The 18,869-nt window shown below is 39.8% G+C and overlaps 1 protein-coding gene across 1 annotated transcript in view; it reads left to right on the top strand.

Moving 5' to 3' along the window:
* Positions 1 to 1,101: 1,101 nt before the first annotated feature.
* LOC149286616 (protein-glutamine gamma-glutamyltransferase 4-like) overlaps positions 1,102 to 18,869 on the top strand; it is a 31,881-nt gene continuing 14,113 nt past the window's right edge. Inside the window, exons 1-4 of the mRNA XM_089493841.1 lie at positions 1,102 to 1,119; positions 2,620 to 2,766; positions 6,580 to 6,767; positions 18,525 to 18,724. Coding sequence (XP_089349967.1) covers positions 1,102 to 1,119; positions 2,620 to 2,766; positions 6,580 to 6,767; positions 18,525 to 18,724 — 553 coding nt within the window. The remainder of the gene's footprint in view (positions 1,120 to 2,619; positions 2,767 to 6,579; positions 6,768 to 18,524; positions 18,725 to 18,869) is intronic.

The raw sequence follows: 18,869 nt of genomic DNA, 5'->3' as shown, positions 1-18,869 counted from the left end.
CGGCCGATGCGTCCTGACACCGCCGGCCGGAGCTACTTTAATTCTTTTTTTTTTAAAATTGAATATGCCGGATCGGCTTGCCATATAAAGTAAAATAAAAAAAGTATTAAAGTAGCTCCGGCCGGCGGTGTCAGCACGCATCGGCCGTTTCGATTAAATTTCCATTAATCTGATGGCCGCATAGTGATGGAAGCAACATGAGGGGTGAAAGGTCCGTGTGAGGGGGCGGGGCTTTCACCCCTCACGCTGCTCCCTTCACTAGGCGGCCATCACACACGGCCGCTGAGTGCTGATGCCGCCGGCCGGCGCTGCTTTAATACTTTAATAAAAAAAGAATTGAAGTAGCGCCGGCCGTTTAGATAAGATTTCGGGCACCCGCCCGGCCTACGAATCTGCCGGCCCACCGGGAAAGTCCGGCCCTGCATCTGCCCCATATATTGGTTTTTTTTTCCAGGACAAAGGGGCTTTCTTTAGATACCATTATGTTGATCGTATCATATAATTTACTATAAGAAAAATAATAGAATTGTGAATAATTGGGAAAAAAAGCACTTTTTACTCATCTACAAAATCTTTTACTCATCTACAAAAGCTACTATGTATCCTGAGTTTAGAATTACATCCTTGTTACATGAGGCTGTGGGAGAGAGACTACAACACACAGGAAGAATAGAAAAAGATAATTTTCTTGACACAAAAGTGCCCAAATGCAAGTAAAATACAAAAAACATTTTACCATATGGATTGATATGGAGCAGGCCTCCTTGCCATTTCCCTTGTCATCTGTCATTGGGCTTCGTCCTGGTGCTCTCCGGCTCGCGCTTTGTTTGAACCCCTTTGTGCGTGCCTCCTTGGGAGTTTGGCGCCGGAGGCGGATTGGTGGGTCCGTCTCCTCTTTTCCGTCTCCGCTGACTCCCATAGCTGTTAATCTGGATTTTGTTCTGGGACTGGAGAGGGGCTTCTTGGAGTCTCTAGGTCTGTCCCCCACTTTGAAGCTGTCTGAGGTCTGGGATGGGTCGGCCCCTGTATGTTTCGAAAGTGCTTCTCCCACTGCTCCACGCTCCATTCTGCCGTGCTTCCGCTATAATCAGATTGCGCGCTATGTCACTTCACTTCCGGGTAAACATAATCTCAAGAGAGAGCTGACCCCTTTTGAACATCTCGCAGGGAAGGGAGACTTTGCCCAGGGGTGGGATCTCCCTTATTTACCGCATTCTTCTGCTGCAGGACTCTTCGGTGTCCCCGTCGTTTATGGGATTCTGGGAATCTGCCCTCGGTGTCGTCCTCTCTGACCACCAGTGGGAGAAGATCTGTGTCTTGACACACAAATGCTCCATCGCTTCCAGGGTCCAAGAGACTGCATACAAGCTCTTGACCCTGTGGTATCGAACCCCTGTGGCTGTTAGCAGGTTTTTGCCGGGAAGTGATCCGTCCTGCTGGAGGTGCGGCCTCGAACCTGGTACCTACCTGCATATTTGGTGGGAATGCGGCCGCTTGCAGTCCTACTGGGCGGGTGTTTTTCGCTGTCTGGGGGAGGTTGTGGGCAAATCAATAGCGCCTTCCCCGACTCTGGGTCTCCTTCTTCACTCCGAGAGGTCCTTGGGTACCATGAAACGCTCAGTTATATGGCATCTTCTCAATGCGGCACGTTGCCTGATCCCCCTGTGCTGGAAACGCCCTGAGCCTCCCTCCCTACGCCAATGGGTGTCCCGGGTAGAGGAAATATGAGTAATAGAGGAGTTGCTCCACCTGTCCTCCAACAGGATGGAGGCTTACACAGGGACCTGGACATGCTGGATTACCTTCCAGTCCTCTGCGGTTCTGTCAGATTTCCTTCGGTTGTAACACCTTTGACTCGCCTTGGCCCTGACCTACTTGGACATCCTCTCATCCTGATTTGACCTTTTTTTTTTTCTCTATCTTTTCAGGCTTTCCCTCTCTCCCTCTGCCCTCTTTCCCCTCCTTTCTCCTCTTCCTATCTCCCTACCCTCTCTGTTCTCTGTGTCTCTGTGTTTGTGAGGCCCCCCCCCCTTTTTTTTTTTTTTTATATCCTCTCACTCTTCGTTGGAGCTTGAGTCCTTTACATATTAACCACAATGCTTTACACCATGCTCATTCTTGGTTTATTCTGGCAGAACAGAGCGGTGTCTGTGATCCAGTGCGTACTTCAAGCATTTTTTTATTTTTTTTTTGTACCTATTCTGGTCTATTTCATTTTATTTTCTGTTATAGTCACCGTTTGTTTTATCTCTCCCAAACTTATTTGTTTGATGTTTCTATGTCTTTGAAAAGAAAAAATATGATTTACCTAAAAAACATCTTACCAATTATTGACACGTTGGTACATGGTCCCTGCAGATGTTCGTAGGTTTGTGCCAGGGCTCACGGAGAAGTGCTGGAAACGCTAGTTTGTCCCAACCCACAGCTTGGGTTCTTCTGTATCACACTACACAGCCTGAAAGTGCTTAAAAAATAACCCACCATCCATTTATTAAATGCCGCAAAATGGGCAAAAAAAGAAGAGGTTTTGATTAACATTAATTAATGTTGTAGGATGTGAAACAATAGCACAATAAAACTTTGTTGTAGAACATTTATGGAACATTTCTTGTATTGCAGATCCACCTTCTCCTTCGCTTCTGCTGCATCTGCCTGGTGTTCCTCTGCAATGCTGTAATGTGGACCTTCTTTGCAAAAGCCTTAAGACTCTCTTCCTCTTCAGCTACTGCGACAGTGACAACGACTGCCTCAAATTTTGTATCTTCGGTAAGTTCCATTGAAGAAAATGAAGAGAAGAAAAGCACTCCGGTTTTACTTGTATTCCAATTCATTGTTAAGAAGTACCGTATTTGCTCGATTATAAGACGACCCCCTAAAATCTGAATATTAATTTAGGAAAAAAAGAAAAAGCCTGAATATAAGACGACCCTATAGGAAAAGTTTTACCAGTAAATGTTAATTCATGTAAACTATTACATTTTTTAATAAAAGCTATGATTGAGAAAAATATTTTTTTGTTTTTATTTCCTTGTATTTTCCAACCTGCCCCCCAGTTACGCACATCTGCCCCCCAGGCTTGCCACTCCAATATGGCACTGTGGCCCATGATATGCCTTTTAACCCTCTATATGCCACTGTGCCCCATGATATGCCTTTTAACCCCCTATGTGCCACTCTGCCTCCAGAAATGCCTTATACCCCTATATCCCACTCTGGCATTTAGGGGGTTAAAAGGCATATTATGGGGCAGATTGGCATATAGGGAGGTATAAGGCATTTCAGGAGGCAGAGTGGCGTTCAGGGGGTTAAAAGGCATTTCATAGAGCACTCTGCCTCCAGAAATGCCCTATGCCCCCATTTAACACTCCCCCCCCCACACACACACTTACCGGGGCTTTCAATTTCCTGCTGTATACCGGGGCAGCAGTCTTCCTTCTGTCTCCCCCCCATTTAACACTCCACCCCACCCCACACACTTACCGGTGCTTCCAATTTCCTGCTGTATACCGGGGCAGCGGGTTGACGTCCACGCGATCCGTAGACAACTTACGCTGCAGCCGGAAGGAGGTGTGGCTAGCAGCGGGGGTTGTCTGCGTCCATCGCGCAGACTTTCCCCAGCTGTCAGAGATCAGAGTTCCCCGCACCCGCTTCCGGGTGCAGCGTAAGTTGTCTACGCAGATCGCGTTGACGTCAACCCGCTTCACTGGTATACAGCAGGAAATTGGAAGCACCGGTAAGTGTGTGTGGGGGGGGGAGACAGAAGGATCCGCGGTGCGGGGGATCTGGATCTTAGTCTCATAGTTAGACCTCTGTTTGAGGTCTGATTAGAAGACGACCCCGATTAGAAGACGAGGGGTATTTTTCAGAGCATTTGCTCTGAAAAAAACCTCGTCTTATAATCGAGCAAATACGGTAAATCCATATAAAATCAACGTGAGAAATTTAGCAAACCAAAAACTGTGCAAGCTTAACACGTTTCATGCCTTATAGTGTTTCACTCTAGGTGTTTTCCATCATCAGCGGAGGTAACCTGCGCACTGTTAGCCCAAGTTTGTAGTCCTTAAAACCTTTAATTTAAAGCAATTTATTCTTACAGTTTTAAGTCTCATTAATATTGTGACAGTTTATCAATAGGTTTTAATGCACCAGGTCACTTGTTTTGGCTGTTGCACCATGTTGGATAGGTTTCAGGTTAAGTGCATCTCACATTAAAATCATGGCCCAAGTTCATTTTCTACAGGACGTATTGAGGAAGCAAGAGACTCCAGTGGGAATCCCCCACATAAATCACACTGTGATTAGTAAAATAAAGGAAAAAAATAAAATTAAGTTAAAAAAATAAATAAAATGTGGTAACATGGAAACATAATTCTCCAGTTATGTCACCATCAGGTGAACCACTCAGTTGCATTAAAATGTAAAAATGAACAGAAAGTTTACTTTTATGAGCAAGTCCTAAAATTAGCTCTGTATCTTCACAAAAATAGTGGCATGGAAAAAGCTAAAATGCTTGCATTTGAAATACCCATGGGTTGTCTAGTTTTCAAAACTACATGATTTGATGAGGTTAATTGTATTTACCGGATTCAAATATGTCCCAAATAGGACATAGATGCAGGATGGCTAGATGTCAAAATTGAAAATTGCATACCCTCCCAAATGTAGTCTTTCAGGTACAACCCTATTGGTGGTATCACTGTATTTAGGAGATGATGCTGAAAACGTAATGAAAGCCTGTAACATATACCAGAAGCTGTAAATTCATACCTGAAACATATTGGGTGGAAAAAAACACACACACAAATACTACTGCAAATGTTGACAAAGGCTGGTGGCAAAATGTTTGCATGGAAAGAGTTAAAATATCAGCATTTAAAAAAATTACCCTGGGGTGTATGATGTCCCAAATGGGACATGGTACAGAATGACCAGATAAAAACATAAAACATTGTGTATTTCTAAACTCAGGACAAATATTTAGAATCTATTTGGCAGGTTTTTTTTCATTAGCTTTTGCAGATGAAAAAAGCTTTTTTAGGTAAAAGTCAGAAAACGTCCCCCTTTTCAATTTTATATTTTTTAAGGTACATAAGATGTACCTTCTTGTCCCGAAATTACAATATATAATTTGCCTGGTAAATGAGAAAGAAGAAAATTACAGCTAAACGCAAAGACTGCAAACATTGAAACAGCCATTGTCATGAAGGGTACAAAAAAGAAATAGGAGTTAAAAAGAAATCTTTCGGCACTAGACGTGGTTCTACCACTTATAACTGGAAATGTTTTAGGAAAAAGGGGAAAAAAGATTAAATTATGTAAGTCAAGTCTGACACATGGAAAATGGTTCTTGACCTATTGTATACCCAGTTAGGTCAAGAAATTGTCTATGCATACAATGTTTCATAAAATGTATTAACAGGTTAAATGATAGACCGTTAACTAAGCAGTGAGGCCCCTTTAAATAGAAGGGAACTTGTGACAACATAAAGTTTAGTGATTTAAAACCATAATAATGAGAAGATGTCCAAGCCCAAGTACTATGTGACTTGAGGTCAGGTGTAAAATAGAGACATGATACTTTGACATTGTAAAATTATTGTTTTTGTAGCAGTCTGCCAGATATCCACCAGAAGATATGATGTTAACACCTTCTTGATACATAATACATTAATAATTTATTTAAAATTGTTATTTTTTAATGCAGGCTTTCCTGGGCAAGGTGCTGTTTGGAGAATCACGCGCTCTACTCTGGTGGGTGGGCATTTCAATAACATTATGCGGACTTCTCTTGCTCCATAAGCGAACTCCACCATCAAAAGATGAAAGTGAAACCAAGAAAGAAAGTTAAACTATGAAGGAATATACGTAGTGCTACAGAAGATAAATGATCCATGGAAACACTATGATCAATACATTACCTACATTAAACTTATATATTAATTTATAGAAACATAGATGTTTTACTTTTCATTGTTCTGATTACATGGTTTCCTTGCCACTAAGAATGTTTGGTTGGTTGTGGGCTGTACATCTAGCATAACATATTGTGTCATTGAGATAAAAAACATCGATCAGTTAGCAGCTGCTTTACTAGTAATGAACATCGTAATGAAAATGAAAATTATCTCATTACCTGGCTGAGGATATATCCTGTCAAAGAGCAGGTTGTTTGTGTACATAATGCATCTGATGCATTTGCTAATAAGCAAAAGTATTTTGTCTTTCTTGGGGGTGGCTGGCAATTCAGATGAAGACTGGAGAGTTGATGCAGACACAGAATTTCAGGGGTTTTCTCTACCTTTCTAAGTCGGGTATATTTTGGGATGGATGCTGAACATTTAGCTAGCTAGAACAGGGAAAATTTTTAAAAAAACTTCTCCTGTGCGCATAGATACCACACATGTGGGGTATGCCAGGATTACAGTCACATTAGAGCCCAAATCACAGTTTCGCCTTTTTTTTTTGGTTGAATCAGAAAGCCACATTTCATGATTTTGGAAAGTAAACCTACCCCTAAATATCAAAATAACACATATAAACTATACATTCGCTTTTTTTTTTACCTTTTTTTTTCCATAGGAGCACATACTATTTTGTGACTGGGTCCCCACAAGCTTGTGGAGGCTGAAGAAACAAACCTTTGTGCAGCAAGAGAGGGTCAGGGCTGGTCCCTACAAGTGTTTGAGGACCAAAGATAACATTTACCCCATTCCTGATGCTGCCTATGGCAGCTGGGACGTGGTAGCCAGTAAACTGGCAATTGCAGGGTTAACACTCTCTTGGAGCAATTGTGCGGCAGGGGAGGGTTAAGGCTGGTCCCCACACAGGGCTGGTTTGTTTTGCCATCCCTTTGGCTCCACCCCTCCCCCTTTGTGAGCACATCATACACATCCCCTGCGTTGATAGGACCCTTGGTCCTTTCCTTCACTGTGCTACCTCCCATGTAGTTCAGGTATAGATCAAATAAACACCACATGAAAACACAACATTGCTGGTATGGATAGCCCTGGCACCCAGATTGCACTCATAGGACTTGACCAGCACCCAGAATGCACACGTAGGGCTTGTCCCAGCACCCAGATTGCACACATGAGAACTTGCCCTAGTACCTGGATTGCACTCACAATGGCCTCCTCTAAGTCAGAGGTCCTCTCAGTTTGACTCATGTGCACCCTTTATTAATTTTCTACCCTTTAGGCCCAAAATAGGAACAGTAATGGACAGACAGTCAGATTACACATATATACACTGCCCTTACAAATGCCTGCCCATAAAAACATGCACATGCACTCTTGCCCCTACACATAAACACCCTGGCATACACTTGCCTTGCATCCACACACTTGCCTTGCATCCAAACACACTCTCTCTTTCCCCTTTTTTCCACTGTCTCATTCTTCTTGCCATCTCTCCCATTCTCATTATGCCATTTCTATTTATCTCTCCCCTTCTCTTTGTTCCTTTCCTTTCTCCTTCTATTTATCTCCCCCTTTTTCCTCTCCCCTCTTTCTCTATCGCTCCCCTTTCTCTTTATCTCTTCCCATTATTTTTATATATCTTTGTTTTATTGATATCCTCTTTATCTCTCCTCTTTCTCTTTGTCTTAATTTCTCCTTCTCTTTCTCTTTACTTCCCCCTTTTTCTCTATCTTTTCCTTGTCTGTCTTCCCTCCTTTCTGTTTATCATTTCTCTCTGTTAATCTATCTTTTATCGCTACCCTTCTTTCTCTTTATTTCGCCTACGTTCTCTTTATCTCTCTTTTTCTCCCTACCTCTCCTCTTTTTAATCTACCTTTTGTTTGATTCTCACTTTCTTATTATCTTTCCTCTTTTTCTATATCTTTACATTATTTCTGCTGATATTAATGCCAGTGGAAGTTTGGAACTCTTTAGTTATGGAATTAGCAGAATGTTGGCGACTTTTACGCACCAAGCGCCTTAGCACTCTGTGACCCCGCTCTGTGACTTTACAAGGTCTTCCGCTTTGTGCTGAGTTGTTGCTGTTCCTATACACTTCCATTTTCCAGTAATGCCACTTACAGTTCACCATGGAATATCTAGCAGGGATGAAATTTCAAGAACTTACTTATTGCAAAGATGACATCCTATTACAGTACCTAAGCTCTTTAGAGCAACTGTTTTTTTCACAAATAGTTATAAACAACAATATATAGAATACGTTCATGCTTACATACAAATACTCTAACACTTGCCCTTGCAGCCACATGCTTACTGGCTCTTAGACACACTTCCCCTTACATACAAACACTTTCAAAATACATACACACTCTCTCTCCACTTTCTCATTACCCCTCTCCTATTTCTTTATCTCTCATCTATCACTATCTTTCCTATTCTTTATCTATCCCTACCTCTCTTATCCCCCCCTTTCTCCCCATCTCTCTTCTTTCTCATTCTCTTGTTTCTCATTATCTCTCTGTGGTTATTTATGAATGCATGTGGCTGTGCCTTTAAACCCATTCGTGACAATGGCTGATTTAATTTATTTTTTTTGTACCTTTAGTGACAATGGCTGTTTTAACGTATCTGCGGTGTTCGGTTTTTTTTAGGATAAGAATGGCTTTCTTTAGATACCATTATGTTGATGATATTACATAATTTACTAGAATAAAAATAATAATAAAATGGTAAATAATTTGAAAAATCACTTTTATCTGAATTTTTTTAAACCTTTTACAAAAGCTAAAGAAAACCTGCTAAATTGATTCTATTTGTTCTGTTTTTATGTTTTTTGTTGCTTTTTTTCAAATTATAGGGCAATATGTGCATGTAGCATATTGATATTTCAGAACCATTTTCTCTTTCAAAAATGGTCATACTGCCCCCATGTCCTATTTGGGACATATTTGAAGCCGGCCACTTCAATTTATCCCATAAAACCATATATGTTTGAAAACCCAAGGGTCAAACAACACCCCAATACGTGTTCAGCCACATCTCACGAGTACAGTGATACCACCCATGCATGGGTTTGCTGGGTTGTTTGGGGACTAAAGTGGACTAAAGTGTGCATTTTTCACATTGGAATTTTGACATGTGGTCATGCTGCCCCCAAGTCCTATTTGGTAGATTTCTTAAGCCAATTCAATTTACACCCATCAAATCATATATTTTCCAAACTAGATACCCTAAGGTATTTCAAATGCTGGTATTTTAGCTTTTTACATACACACATTTTACCAGCCTTTATCAAAATTTGCATTAGTATTTTTGTGTGTTTTTCTATATTATTGATGAATTAATAGCTCCTGGTGTATGCCACAGCCAAACAAACTCACTCATCTCCTGAGTACAGTGATACCACCCATACATGGTTTGTTGGTTATTTGGGAGGTAAAAGGTCAGCTTTGTGAGGTGTGCATCTGTTTGGGAATTTCAACATCTGATCAGTCTGTGCCCATGTCCTATTTATTGGGACATCTTTGAATCCAGCCAATTTGATTTAGCCCATCAAATCATACATTTTTTTAAAACTATATACCCCATGGGCAGTTAAAATTAGTTAAGTGCAGACATTCGGTTAGGCGTGGAGGAGTGGAGGTCATATTTACACAATGGGTAAGCAGTGTAGCACTTTATGGTAATACCTTTTAGTGGTTATCAGATGGTCCATGTATATATGAACTTAATAAGAATTGATGCACGATATAAGTTGGAATGCGATGGCATGTTATAATGGATAAAGGTTATTGTGTTGCCCCGTTTGCTCCATAGAGAGTAATTGAGGTGTCAACGCCTTATTGCTATTTACATTATTGCCATAGTGCATACAGGCTACTTTACATATGCAACTTTAGTACCTTCACATGCTCGGATTTGTTTCTTAGAGATCTTCTTGTCCAATATTTGAGTGCTGTATGTGTTTTTATATTTTTGTATAATAAAGATATATATTTTATTTTTGAAGGGCTTGTTTTGAACTCATTTTTTCTAAGTATATAATTAATGAGGAGTTTCCCTAGTTTAATGACATGATCTTAATATACACCATGGAATTCATATGATGGAATTATGTGTGAGAGGTGTTTCGGGATTCTTGTGTGTTGTAAGGTAAATGCAGCTTTGCAGGAACCACAACTTGCTTTGCATGATGCATAGTGGCCAACATTTGAAAACAAATTCCAGGAACACTTTGACCATAGCTTGAAAATTTACCACATCCACTGCCCCCAAAACTCTGCCTACTATGACCAACCCACATAATTAGCATAATTTAGCTCCTCCAACACTACCATACATCCTTGGTATGCGGTAGATACATTTGCAGCACAGCACAGGAAGGTGAATTGCATCACCTTTACAGAGGTTATTTTCAGTAAGGTAGATCAATAAATAACAAGAAAATAATGATATTACAACTGCAGAGAATGAACCTCTTAACAACCAATGACATGCCAGGCATGACACGCAAAAGTACTCAGTAAACGACCGATGACATGCCAGGCACCTGAGCTAAGGGGGTGGGTGAGGGAAGAAGGGAGAGATGAAGGGGGCAAAGTGTATGTGTTTGTTAGAATGCATGTATGTATGCATGTAAGTTAGTGTGTGAGCATGTATGTGTAAGTGTGTGTGCATGTATGAGTAAGTGTGTGTGCATGTATGTGTAAGTGTGTGCATGTATGTGTGAGCACAGATGTACATGTGTCAGAGCTTGGGTAAGCAGGTCGGGTAGGAGCCCAGTTGCAGGGTATACCAGAGGCTCTGTCTGTACCTACCTACCAGTCATGAATCATCAGAGCCCCTGGTATCCCCTGCAACTGGGCTCCTACCCGACCTGCTTACCCAAGGCACACAACAGACAGGAAAGCAGGACTGGAACTGAAGAGTAAAGGGGAACTGTAGCGAGGACAGGAGAACTGTAGCGAGGACAGGGAACTCAGAATGTCAGGGCACACGGCTTGGAAGCCCTCAGGCAGGGCACAGGCTTGGAAGCCCTAAAGCAGGGCACACGGCTAGGAAGCCCTCAGACAGGGCACACGGCTAGGAAGCCCTCAGGCAGGGCACACGGCTTGGAAACGGCTGGACAGGTAGGTAAGTTTAGATCACAAATGTGATCTGGTACACAAATCTAGATCGTGAACGTAGCCAAGGTCATAGACAGGAGATAAAAATGAAGTACATGGAGCTTTAGCTACAAGCAGACTAACAAGAACCTAAGCCAAACAATGCAAAGGCCCAGACTGAATGGCAGAGCAGGTAAAAAAGGGCAGGGCTAAACCCAGGTAACGTGGCTCAGCTTTCCCAAGTAATTAGAAAGGGGTGCTCCAGAGAGGGAAGGGTGGCCTCTAGTGGCTGCATGTAGACATGACAATGTTATGATTATCACATACAGTAGTCCAGGGTGCTAGGGTGGAACCCTGACAATATGTGTAAGTGTGTTAGCACTGATGTGTATGTGTGTATAAGTACATTTATGTGTGTGAGCACAGATGTGTATGAGCACAGACGTGTATGTGTGTGAGCATGGATGGGTATGTGCAAGTGTGTGTAAGGGTGTGTGAGCATGGTTGTCTAAATGCTTGCGTTCAAAATGGGTGTCTAAATGTTTGTGTGTGTGTAATAAGAAAATGGGTGATCCATGTGCTTAGTGATATTCTCCAAAAGGATATGTAGATAATGTAGCCAAATTTTAAAAGTTTGAGTAAACATAAAACATAAAAAACATAAAATACAAGTGCAATACTGTAAATCTGTGAAAGCTATCTGGATTTTGTTTCTTTATACCTCTTGCTGAAACAGTTGTTAAAATAATTGCTTCCTTACATTAAGCATTTCATGTGTCTCTAAATAAAGAAGCCATTTGGTCCCACGGAGGAAGAATATAAAACTCTCCCCTACAACAGGAAAGTAGGCCGCTTCAACTGGTCTTGGTTAAATTGTCCTTCTGTGTTTTCTATTTATTGCCAGGCAAGTAAAGAAATTATATTGCTATAAAGTATGGTGTTTATTTATTATATTTGTGAAAGCATTGGCAGGTGAACGTAACCTGTATATGAAATGACTCTCAAAAGAAAAAGTATGAGTTAAGAAAGAGAGGGGATTTAAAAGAAGAAAGGAAGGAGGCGGAGAAAAAAATAAATGTATTCTGTAAAAGTGCCAAAAGGGCATAAAATATATAGAAATGTAAGGAGCCCACAGTGGTGAAGTTTAAAAAAAAAAACCAAAAACATAGAAAGAGATTAACTAGATCCAAGTGCTTTTTGCACCCTACCCTTAGCTGGCCTTATTATATGTGTGTTTTTTTAAAACAAAGGGTAATAAAGAAGTTCTCAGGTAAAGGCACTGACCCAACTAACACCTTTGTGGTAACTTCTAATATTTACTTTATTAATAATACTTTAGCTCAAATTGCAGCATCGCAAACAGTACTATTTAGAGATATTCTTGGCCTAGGTCAAGTCCGAGCTTGCTGAATCTCAATCTCTAGTATAGAGGTTCCCAAGGACTTCGGCTCATTAGCTACTCAATGACCAAGCAGTCTGGTTCAACTTATGCCAAGCACTGACACACTAAAGAAGGAATGGGAAAGGGCAACTGCTCTTCATTGGTTGATGCCAGACAAGCCCCATGTCGCCGAACAATAAAGTCTCTCTTATGAGCTTTTAAATCCTGGTGCAATCCTACGGATTCTGCTATTAACCTCTGCTATACTACGGAAGAGTTAAGAAAACCAGCAGAAAATGAAGAGAATACCGAATACGAAGAACGTATACGAATATTCACCCAAAAGGAACACAGGAACAGGCGAATATTCGTAGAATACAAAGATTATTTTTTCCAGAAGGCGAATGTGAAGACGAACGCGAAGAGCTTATGTATCTTTACATATTTTTCTATGTTGGATCAATAAAATGTATCAACTTCAACTAAAGTTACATTTTCTTGTGGGCTAATAGATCTTCATACATTTTCTTATTATTAAACACAGAAAATCTATACATAGATAGATACAGTGAAGGAAATAATTATTTGATCTCCTGATGATTTTGTACGTTTGCCCACTAACAAAGACATAATCAGTCTATAATTTCAGTAGGTTTATTTGAACAGTGAGCGACAGAGTAACAAAAAATCCAGAAAAAGGCAAATGAGTTATACCAATAACCAAAGTTATGGTGGGTAAAGGTGATGGAAAACCCTTCAACTTAAAATTAAGGGGGTAGTAGAAGCATTATTAAACACTCATCTACAGACACCAGACAAGCCAGAAGGCTTGTTTTTCCCTCAGAAATCTCATGGTGCTGCCACAACCACAAGGGATTCTGGGTAGGTGCATGCAAATAAGGTCAACAATGATCACCTTTTGCCTCTATATCCACTTTATACATGGATCCCTTGAAAGTAATTGCCCGCTGTACAAGACAGCCTTTAGACAAAACTCGGGAAGAAGTGCAGTAGCCAGATCACCACGATCCCAGCCAGCCAAGAAACATCTAATTAATATTATTATATATTTTCTTATTCTATAAGTAAAATTAATTAAAATTAAATTGTTTAAATAAAACTTTGCAGATAAAACCAATATTTAAAATATTTAGGTGCTTTTGGTTTTTCTTCTGCTCTGGGAATGTGTACAGGACCTGGGCTAAACTCTTTCAAGTATTGTGATGCAGTTTCTTAAATAGATAAAAGCACAAAAAATGAACACATAATTAAGAAAATGCAATTAAAAGTAAGCATCCTTGTGATCCCATTAACTCCTGCTACTGTGTAGTAGGATGACTTATATCGCAAAGTGAACTATTTGTTATGAAAGGCCAACCCAGGTCAGTTTCTCATGCAAGATGGGCTGGGTTGGCCCTCATAATGGATTGTTAATCCGTAGCAACAGTTTGGCCCAAGACCCAAGGGGTCTAGGTGCTCCCACATGCCAGGGGGTTTAGCAAGGACTAAGCCACACTTTGCCAATAAGGATGTTGCTATGGAATCTGGTTATGATAACATAATCTATTTTATTGGTCCTAAATGCACCCATGAGAAGAGTGAGAACATCCATGGCTTGGTCCTAACTCACCTACCAAGTTTACTAGTGATAATAAGCCTCCATCATATGCATAAGGGTTAACATGACAGGTTAAAATATTTGGAGCTTGCTCATCATCATTGCTTCATAACATTACTATGTGACAAGATAATATTTGTTTTCTTCTATGTCGCAGTAGAAAAAAAAATGTGCCTTTAATTTTCAAACTCCCATGGAAATTTTTTTTGAAATATGTGATTTTAATGTTTTAATGATATTCCCTTAAAACAAGACTCCCTTTCTCTGTTAAACTTCACAATAAAACACAGCAACAGTTTTGCGGTACGTTATGGCACAGAAAAAAAAATTCCAAGTGGCAATGCTTACAGTTGGGGTGGCATTCTGTCATTAATTTTATTGGGACTGAAAGTGAAGCAGAATCATTTCTTTATAATCTGAAAATCAATATTTAAGGAGCTCATTTAGAGTAACCTTTTCAACACCCTTTGCAGTTTGCATAACATTTCTGCTTGCTTTTGGTGTGGCCTGGATTTCATAAGGGATTTTATTCTGCAGCTGCTCCCAGTTCCCCATGTTGGTTTTGGTAGCCACATATTATATGTGTTATCTGAAGCAGGCCCCGTATGTGAAATAAAACAATAAACAATGGGGTTTTCACAAATCATATATATCATTGAAACATATCACATATTGTAACTTTACCAATGGTGTTTGCATCCTATTCAATCTTAACATCTTAAATATATTTCCCACCCGCCATGTTTTTTTGAAGAAAAGTCACAGATTTGGGTTCTGTCGCATTGTTCTGCCAGATATCCTTATTGTACCTCCTTTGGGATAATGGGCTGTTGGGGAACTCCTCTTATTTTCCCAGACTTGCCAAGCAAGCTGTGACACTAATTGAGGTCTGAGCTCCCCCATTACAACCTTGTGGTACTTTTTTAGCTAAGTGCTATAAGTTGGCCAGATGGATAAGGTAGGTAGGTGGCCCGGACCCATTACATCTCTAACCACGCTTCCTCCAACAATGGAGTTTGCTTAAAGGGTATGTTCTTAATGGCAAAAGGTTTTGTTAATATTGGAATACTGTATTTACAATAGGTTTCTTACATACTAGTAGCTTTCATAGAGATAACATTAATTTTGAGGAAAAGGAAAACATGTAATACATGCTTGAACCACATTGATTAACCAAAAACAGGACAAATACAGCTTCCACTCAACAAAAAGGCAATTCTTTAATGTGCAGTTTTACCTATCATGTCAGTAAATCCAATAGAATATAATATATAATAAAGTGAAGCATTCAGACAGTCTTTGATATACTAGAAAATGGCATTACTGCCCCTATAGGTTTATTTCTTTTTTTCTCTCTAATAGTTATATCTTTTTCTCGATTAGGGAGGGATAGGTTTTTGGCAGTGAACTTTTCTCACATAGGCTTTACTGCAACCACCTCCTCATACCTGCCCCTCTATTTAGATTACTTAAACATTACTTCATTGGTGTTTCCTTACTGACGTCAAAATGTGAGATTACATAAAAAGCAAGGATCTTTGTCTTGCCAGTTTACAACAACGTGCAGAGGACAGAAAAGGGACTTTTAGTCGGTGAGTGGAAACTATTAACTCTTTTATATTTGTTAGGGGTAAGAAATCCAAATGGCACTGATGACCTAAAAGGAACATAAAGGTGGGTCATAAAGTGAGAGTACAGGTTTTCATGATCAACTTGGTTGCACACAGCTGGAGTTGACAAGGTCTGCCATTGACCACTCCAAGGAGTTCATACTCGCAATGTAATTTATCTTTGCTTCAATGGAGAATCACCAAAGGACCCATCTTACAAATGAGAGACCTTGGTGTTTAAAAGAAATTGCCGTTATCCTAATGAAAGACAAACATTGTTTCCCAAGGCAAATGTGTTATTTTTGCATAATTAATAAATAACATAATGTTCCTATTTGAACACACGACAGCTGTGTAATCACTATAATGTCATTTGATGTACTGTATAATGTGATTTGGTTATAAATTGCCCCTATAAAAATTACATTTAATTGAAAGCTTCCCTTTGGTACATTCAGCATAACATGCAATATAGGGAAACTATTATTACATGAACGTTACAACCATATAATTAGGTATGATTGCGTTTAATAGCTGTGTCTCCTGTTGCCAGACTTCTTAAAATTGTTTAGTAGCAATTATCTGGTTATAACATTATAAACAAAGAGACAATGAAGCCAACAGGTCTCCCTCTATTATTTTAATGTATTTTATACTCTACAATGACAAACTGATGCTGTTCCTAAAATCCCTATTATTTTATTCATTTGGTGCCCCCTAGTGGTATTTTCCTGCATTGGTTGCAAAAGTATCCTACCTTCCAGATTTAAATGCCCTGCTTGAGAGTTGGAATCCCACATGTCAAGAATAGTAGACAGTGTTTATTTTATTAATCACTTTGTGAGCAGCCAATCAATGGCAAGAAAGCACTTTCTTTGAAATAGGAGTGCTTTCCGTGCATGCAAAAGGTGGGGTCTCTTTAGACCCCTGCCCAAATGCTTGCCAAGCCAGCACTAGAGCTGATTGGCGGTAATTAATATTATACCACCTGTCAGAATATGTGTTCAGCTGAATACCTCTGCTGCAAAGCAAATAGAAAGGAGTTAGGAAAGGGGCATTTGCATGTGTGGGAATTCTGCAGAATCACCTCATGCCTTTGCAAGGAGAACACACAAGCCTTTAAAGAGACTATGCCGATGTCATATGCATTGAAGTGCACATGATGGCTTGAGGGTCCATTTAGAGCAGTCACTAAGAGAAAAAAACACCCAAGGTTTTGTATCTTAAATATATGCAGCACAAAATATCAGAAATGTTAAGTTAAATATAAAATACCACAGCATTGAAAATAAGACTGCGCCTTTACTCATATGGTGCAACTACAACTGGCTTTACTCCCCTTATAACATGTTGCCAAATAGCCTTTGCTGTCAAGGTTAAGTTCCACTTTAGGGAAATATGCATTATTCGTGGTATATTGATTTCTGCAGGAAGTTTTGCCCATTCATCCAGTAAAGCATTTGTGAGGTCAGGCACTGATGTTAGATGAGAAGGTCTGGCTCACAATCTCCGTTTCAGTTCATCCCAAGGGTGCTCGATGGGGGCTCTGTCATGTTCTTCCACACCAAACTCATCCAATTGTCTAACATGTCTTGCTGTACCATTAACATTACCATTTAATTGAGCTAAGGGGCCTAGCCCAAACCCTGAAAGACAGCCTCAACAAAGTTTGCAGTAGGCAGTATGCATTCCATTAGGTATCGTTCTCCTTACATGTGCCAAACTCAGACTTCATCACTCCAGAAAACACGTCAGAGTCCAGAGTCCAGTGGTGATGTGCTTTATACTGCTCCGGAAAACACTTGGTATTGCGTATCCCTTACAAAAAATTACTGGAGTTTTTCTGAAGTAATACTGCAGTTTTTTGGACATGAAAATACTGCACTTTTACTGCAGTATTACTGCACATTTACTGCAGTTTTACTGCATTTGTACTTCACTGTACTGCAGTTTTACTGCACATTTACTGCACTTTTTTTTTTATATTGCAAACCTGCAGTTGTACTTCAATGTACTGCAGCTTTATTGCATTTGTACTTCCATACAAAAATAACTGCAGTAAAACTGCAGTACAGTGAAGTACAAATGCAGTAAAACTGCAGTAAATGTGCAGTAATACTGCAGTAAAAGTGCAGTATTGCAGTTTTTTCATGTCCAAAAAACTGCAGTATTACTTCAGAAAAACTGCAGTAATTTTTTCGTAAGGGTAGTAAACTTCAGCTTCTGTGCAGCTGCTCAGCCAAGGAAACCCATTTCATGAAGCTCCTGACACAAAGTGCTTGTGCCGATGTTGCCTCCAGAGGCAGTTTGAAACTCTGTAGTAGTGAGTGAGGATATTTTTACTCACTAAGCTCTTTAGCAATGGGCAGCCATGCTCTACAAGTGTGAATGATCTACCGCTTTGTGGCTGAGCTGTTGCTACTACTAGATATGTCCACTTCACAATAATAGCACAATAAATACACATGGACCCAATGTGAGAAAGATAGGATTGTGAAAAGTGTATTTTTCCTCCAACACCAAAACAGTGTGGTCAGCAGGGAACACCATACAATTATCCTAGTCTTTTAAATATGTAAAAGAATGTAAAATTATCTGTAACTCCGACCATGTGAAATTAAAGACCTCTTGTTGTGACAAATCACATTGTATTTTAGTATGCAGCAGGTGGACTTTAAATGGGTAAATGTGGATAGGATCAAAGCTAAGTAAGGTTCCAATATAATTTTTTGCATCACCTGAAGGTAACAGGTGAGCAAAATTTGACATGCCCAGTACGAGATATCAAGAATTTCAAATTTCACATATTTTTTTGGGCATACGCCATTTTGTTTAAATGGAAAAGCAACTAAAACGTAAATTAAATATGTATCACTTTTATATTGTTTTCAGTCAGGAATATCAAATCCTAGAAATGCATCTGAGAGCTACCAAAGTCGATTTTCTCAAAGGCGAGAATAAATGTCTTCATAACACTTCAGAGTACGACAACTCACACCTCATTCTAAGAAGAGGACAGGAGTTTACTCTGAAGATTACATTTGATAGGCAACTTACTAAAAAGGACAAAGTTCAACTGCAGTTTACTATTGGTAAGAATAAAGCACACTACCATCGAATTATTTTCATTATTTTCAAAATTCCAAAATGTTGCTTTTAGTATAATTTTAGCTTCATGGCTGTTGGCTCCTCATTCCCTAAAACAACTGTTTTCGTTGTTCTAGTTTTACTCCCAGC

The sequence above is a fragment of the Sceloporus occidentalis genome, unplaced genomic scaffold (genome assembly GCF_023333645.1).
Source record: "Sceloporus occidentalis isolate IW3139 unplaced genomic scaffold, rSceOcc1.0.p SCAF_67, whole genome shotgun sequence".
NCBI classification, from domain to species: Eukaryota; Metazoa; Chordata; class Lepidosauria; order Squamata; family Phrynosomatidae; genus Sceloporus; species Sceloporus occidentalis.
The sequence above is the reverse complement of the archived record's forward strand: the minus strand, read 5'-3'. Positions and strand labels throughout refer to the sequence as shown.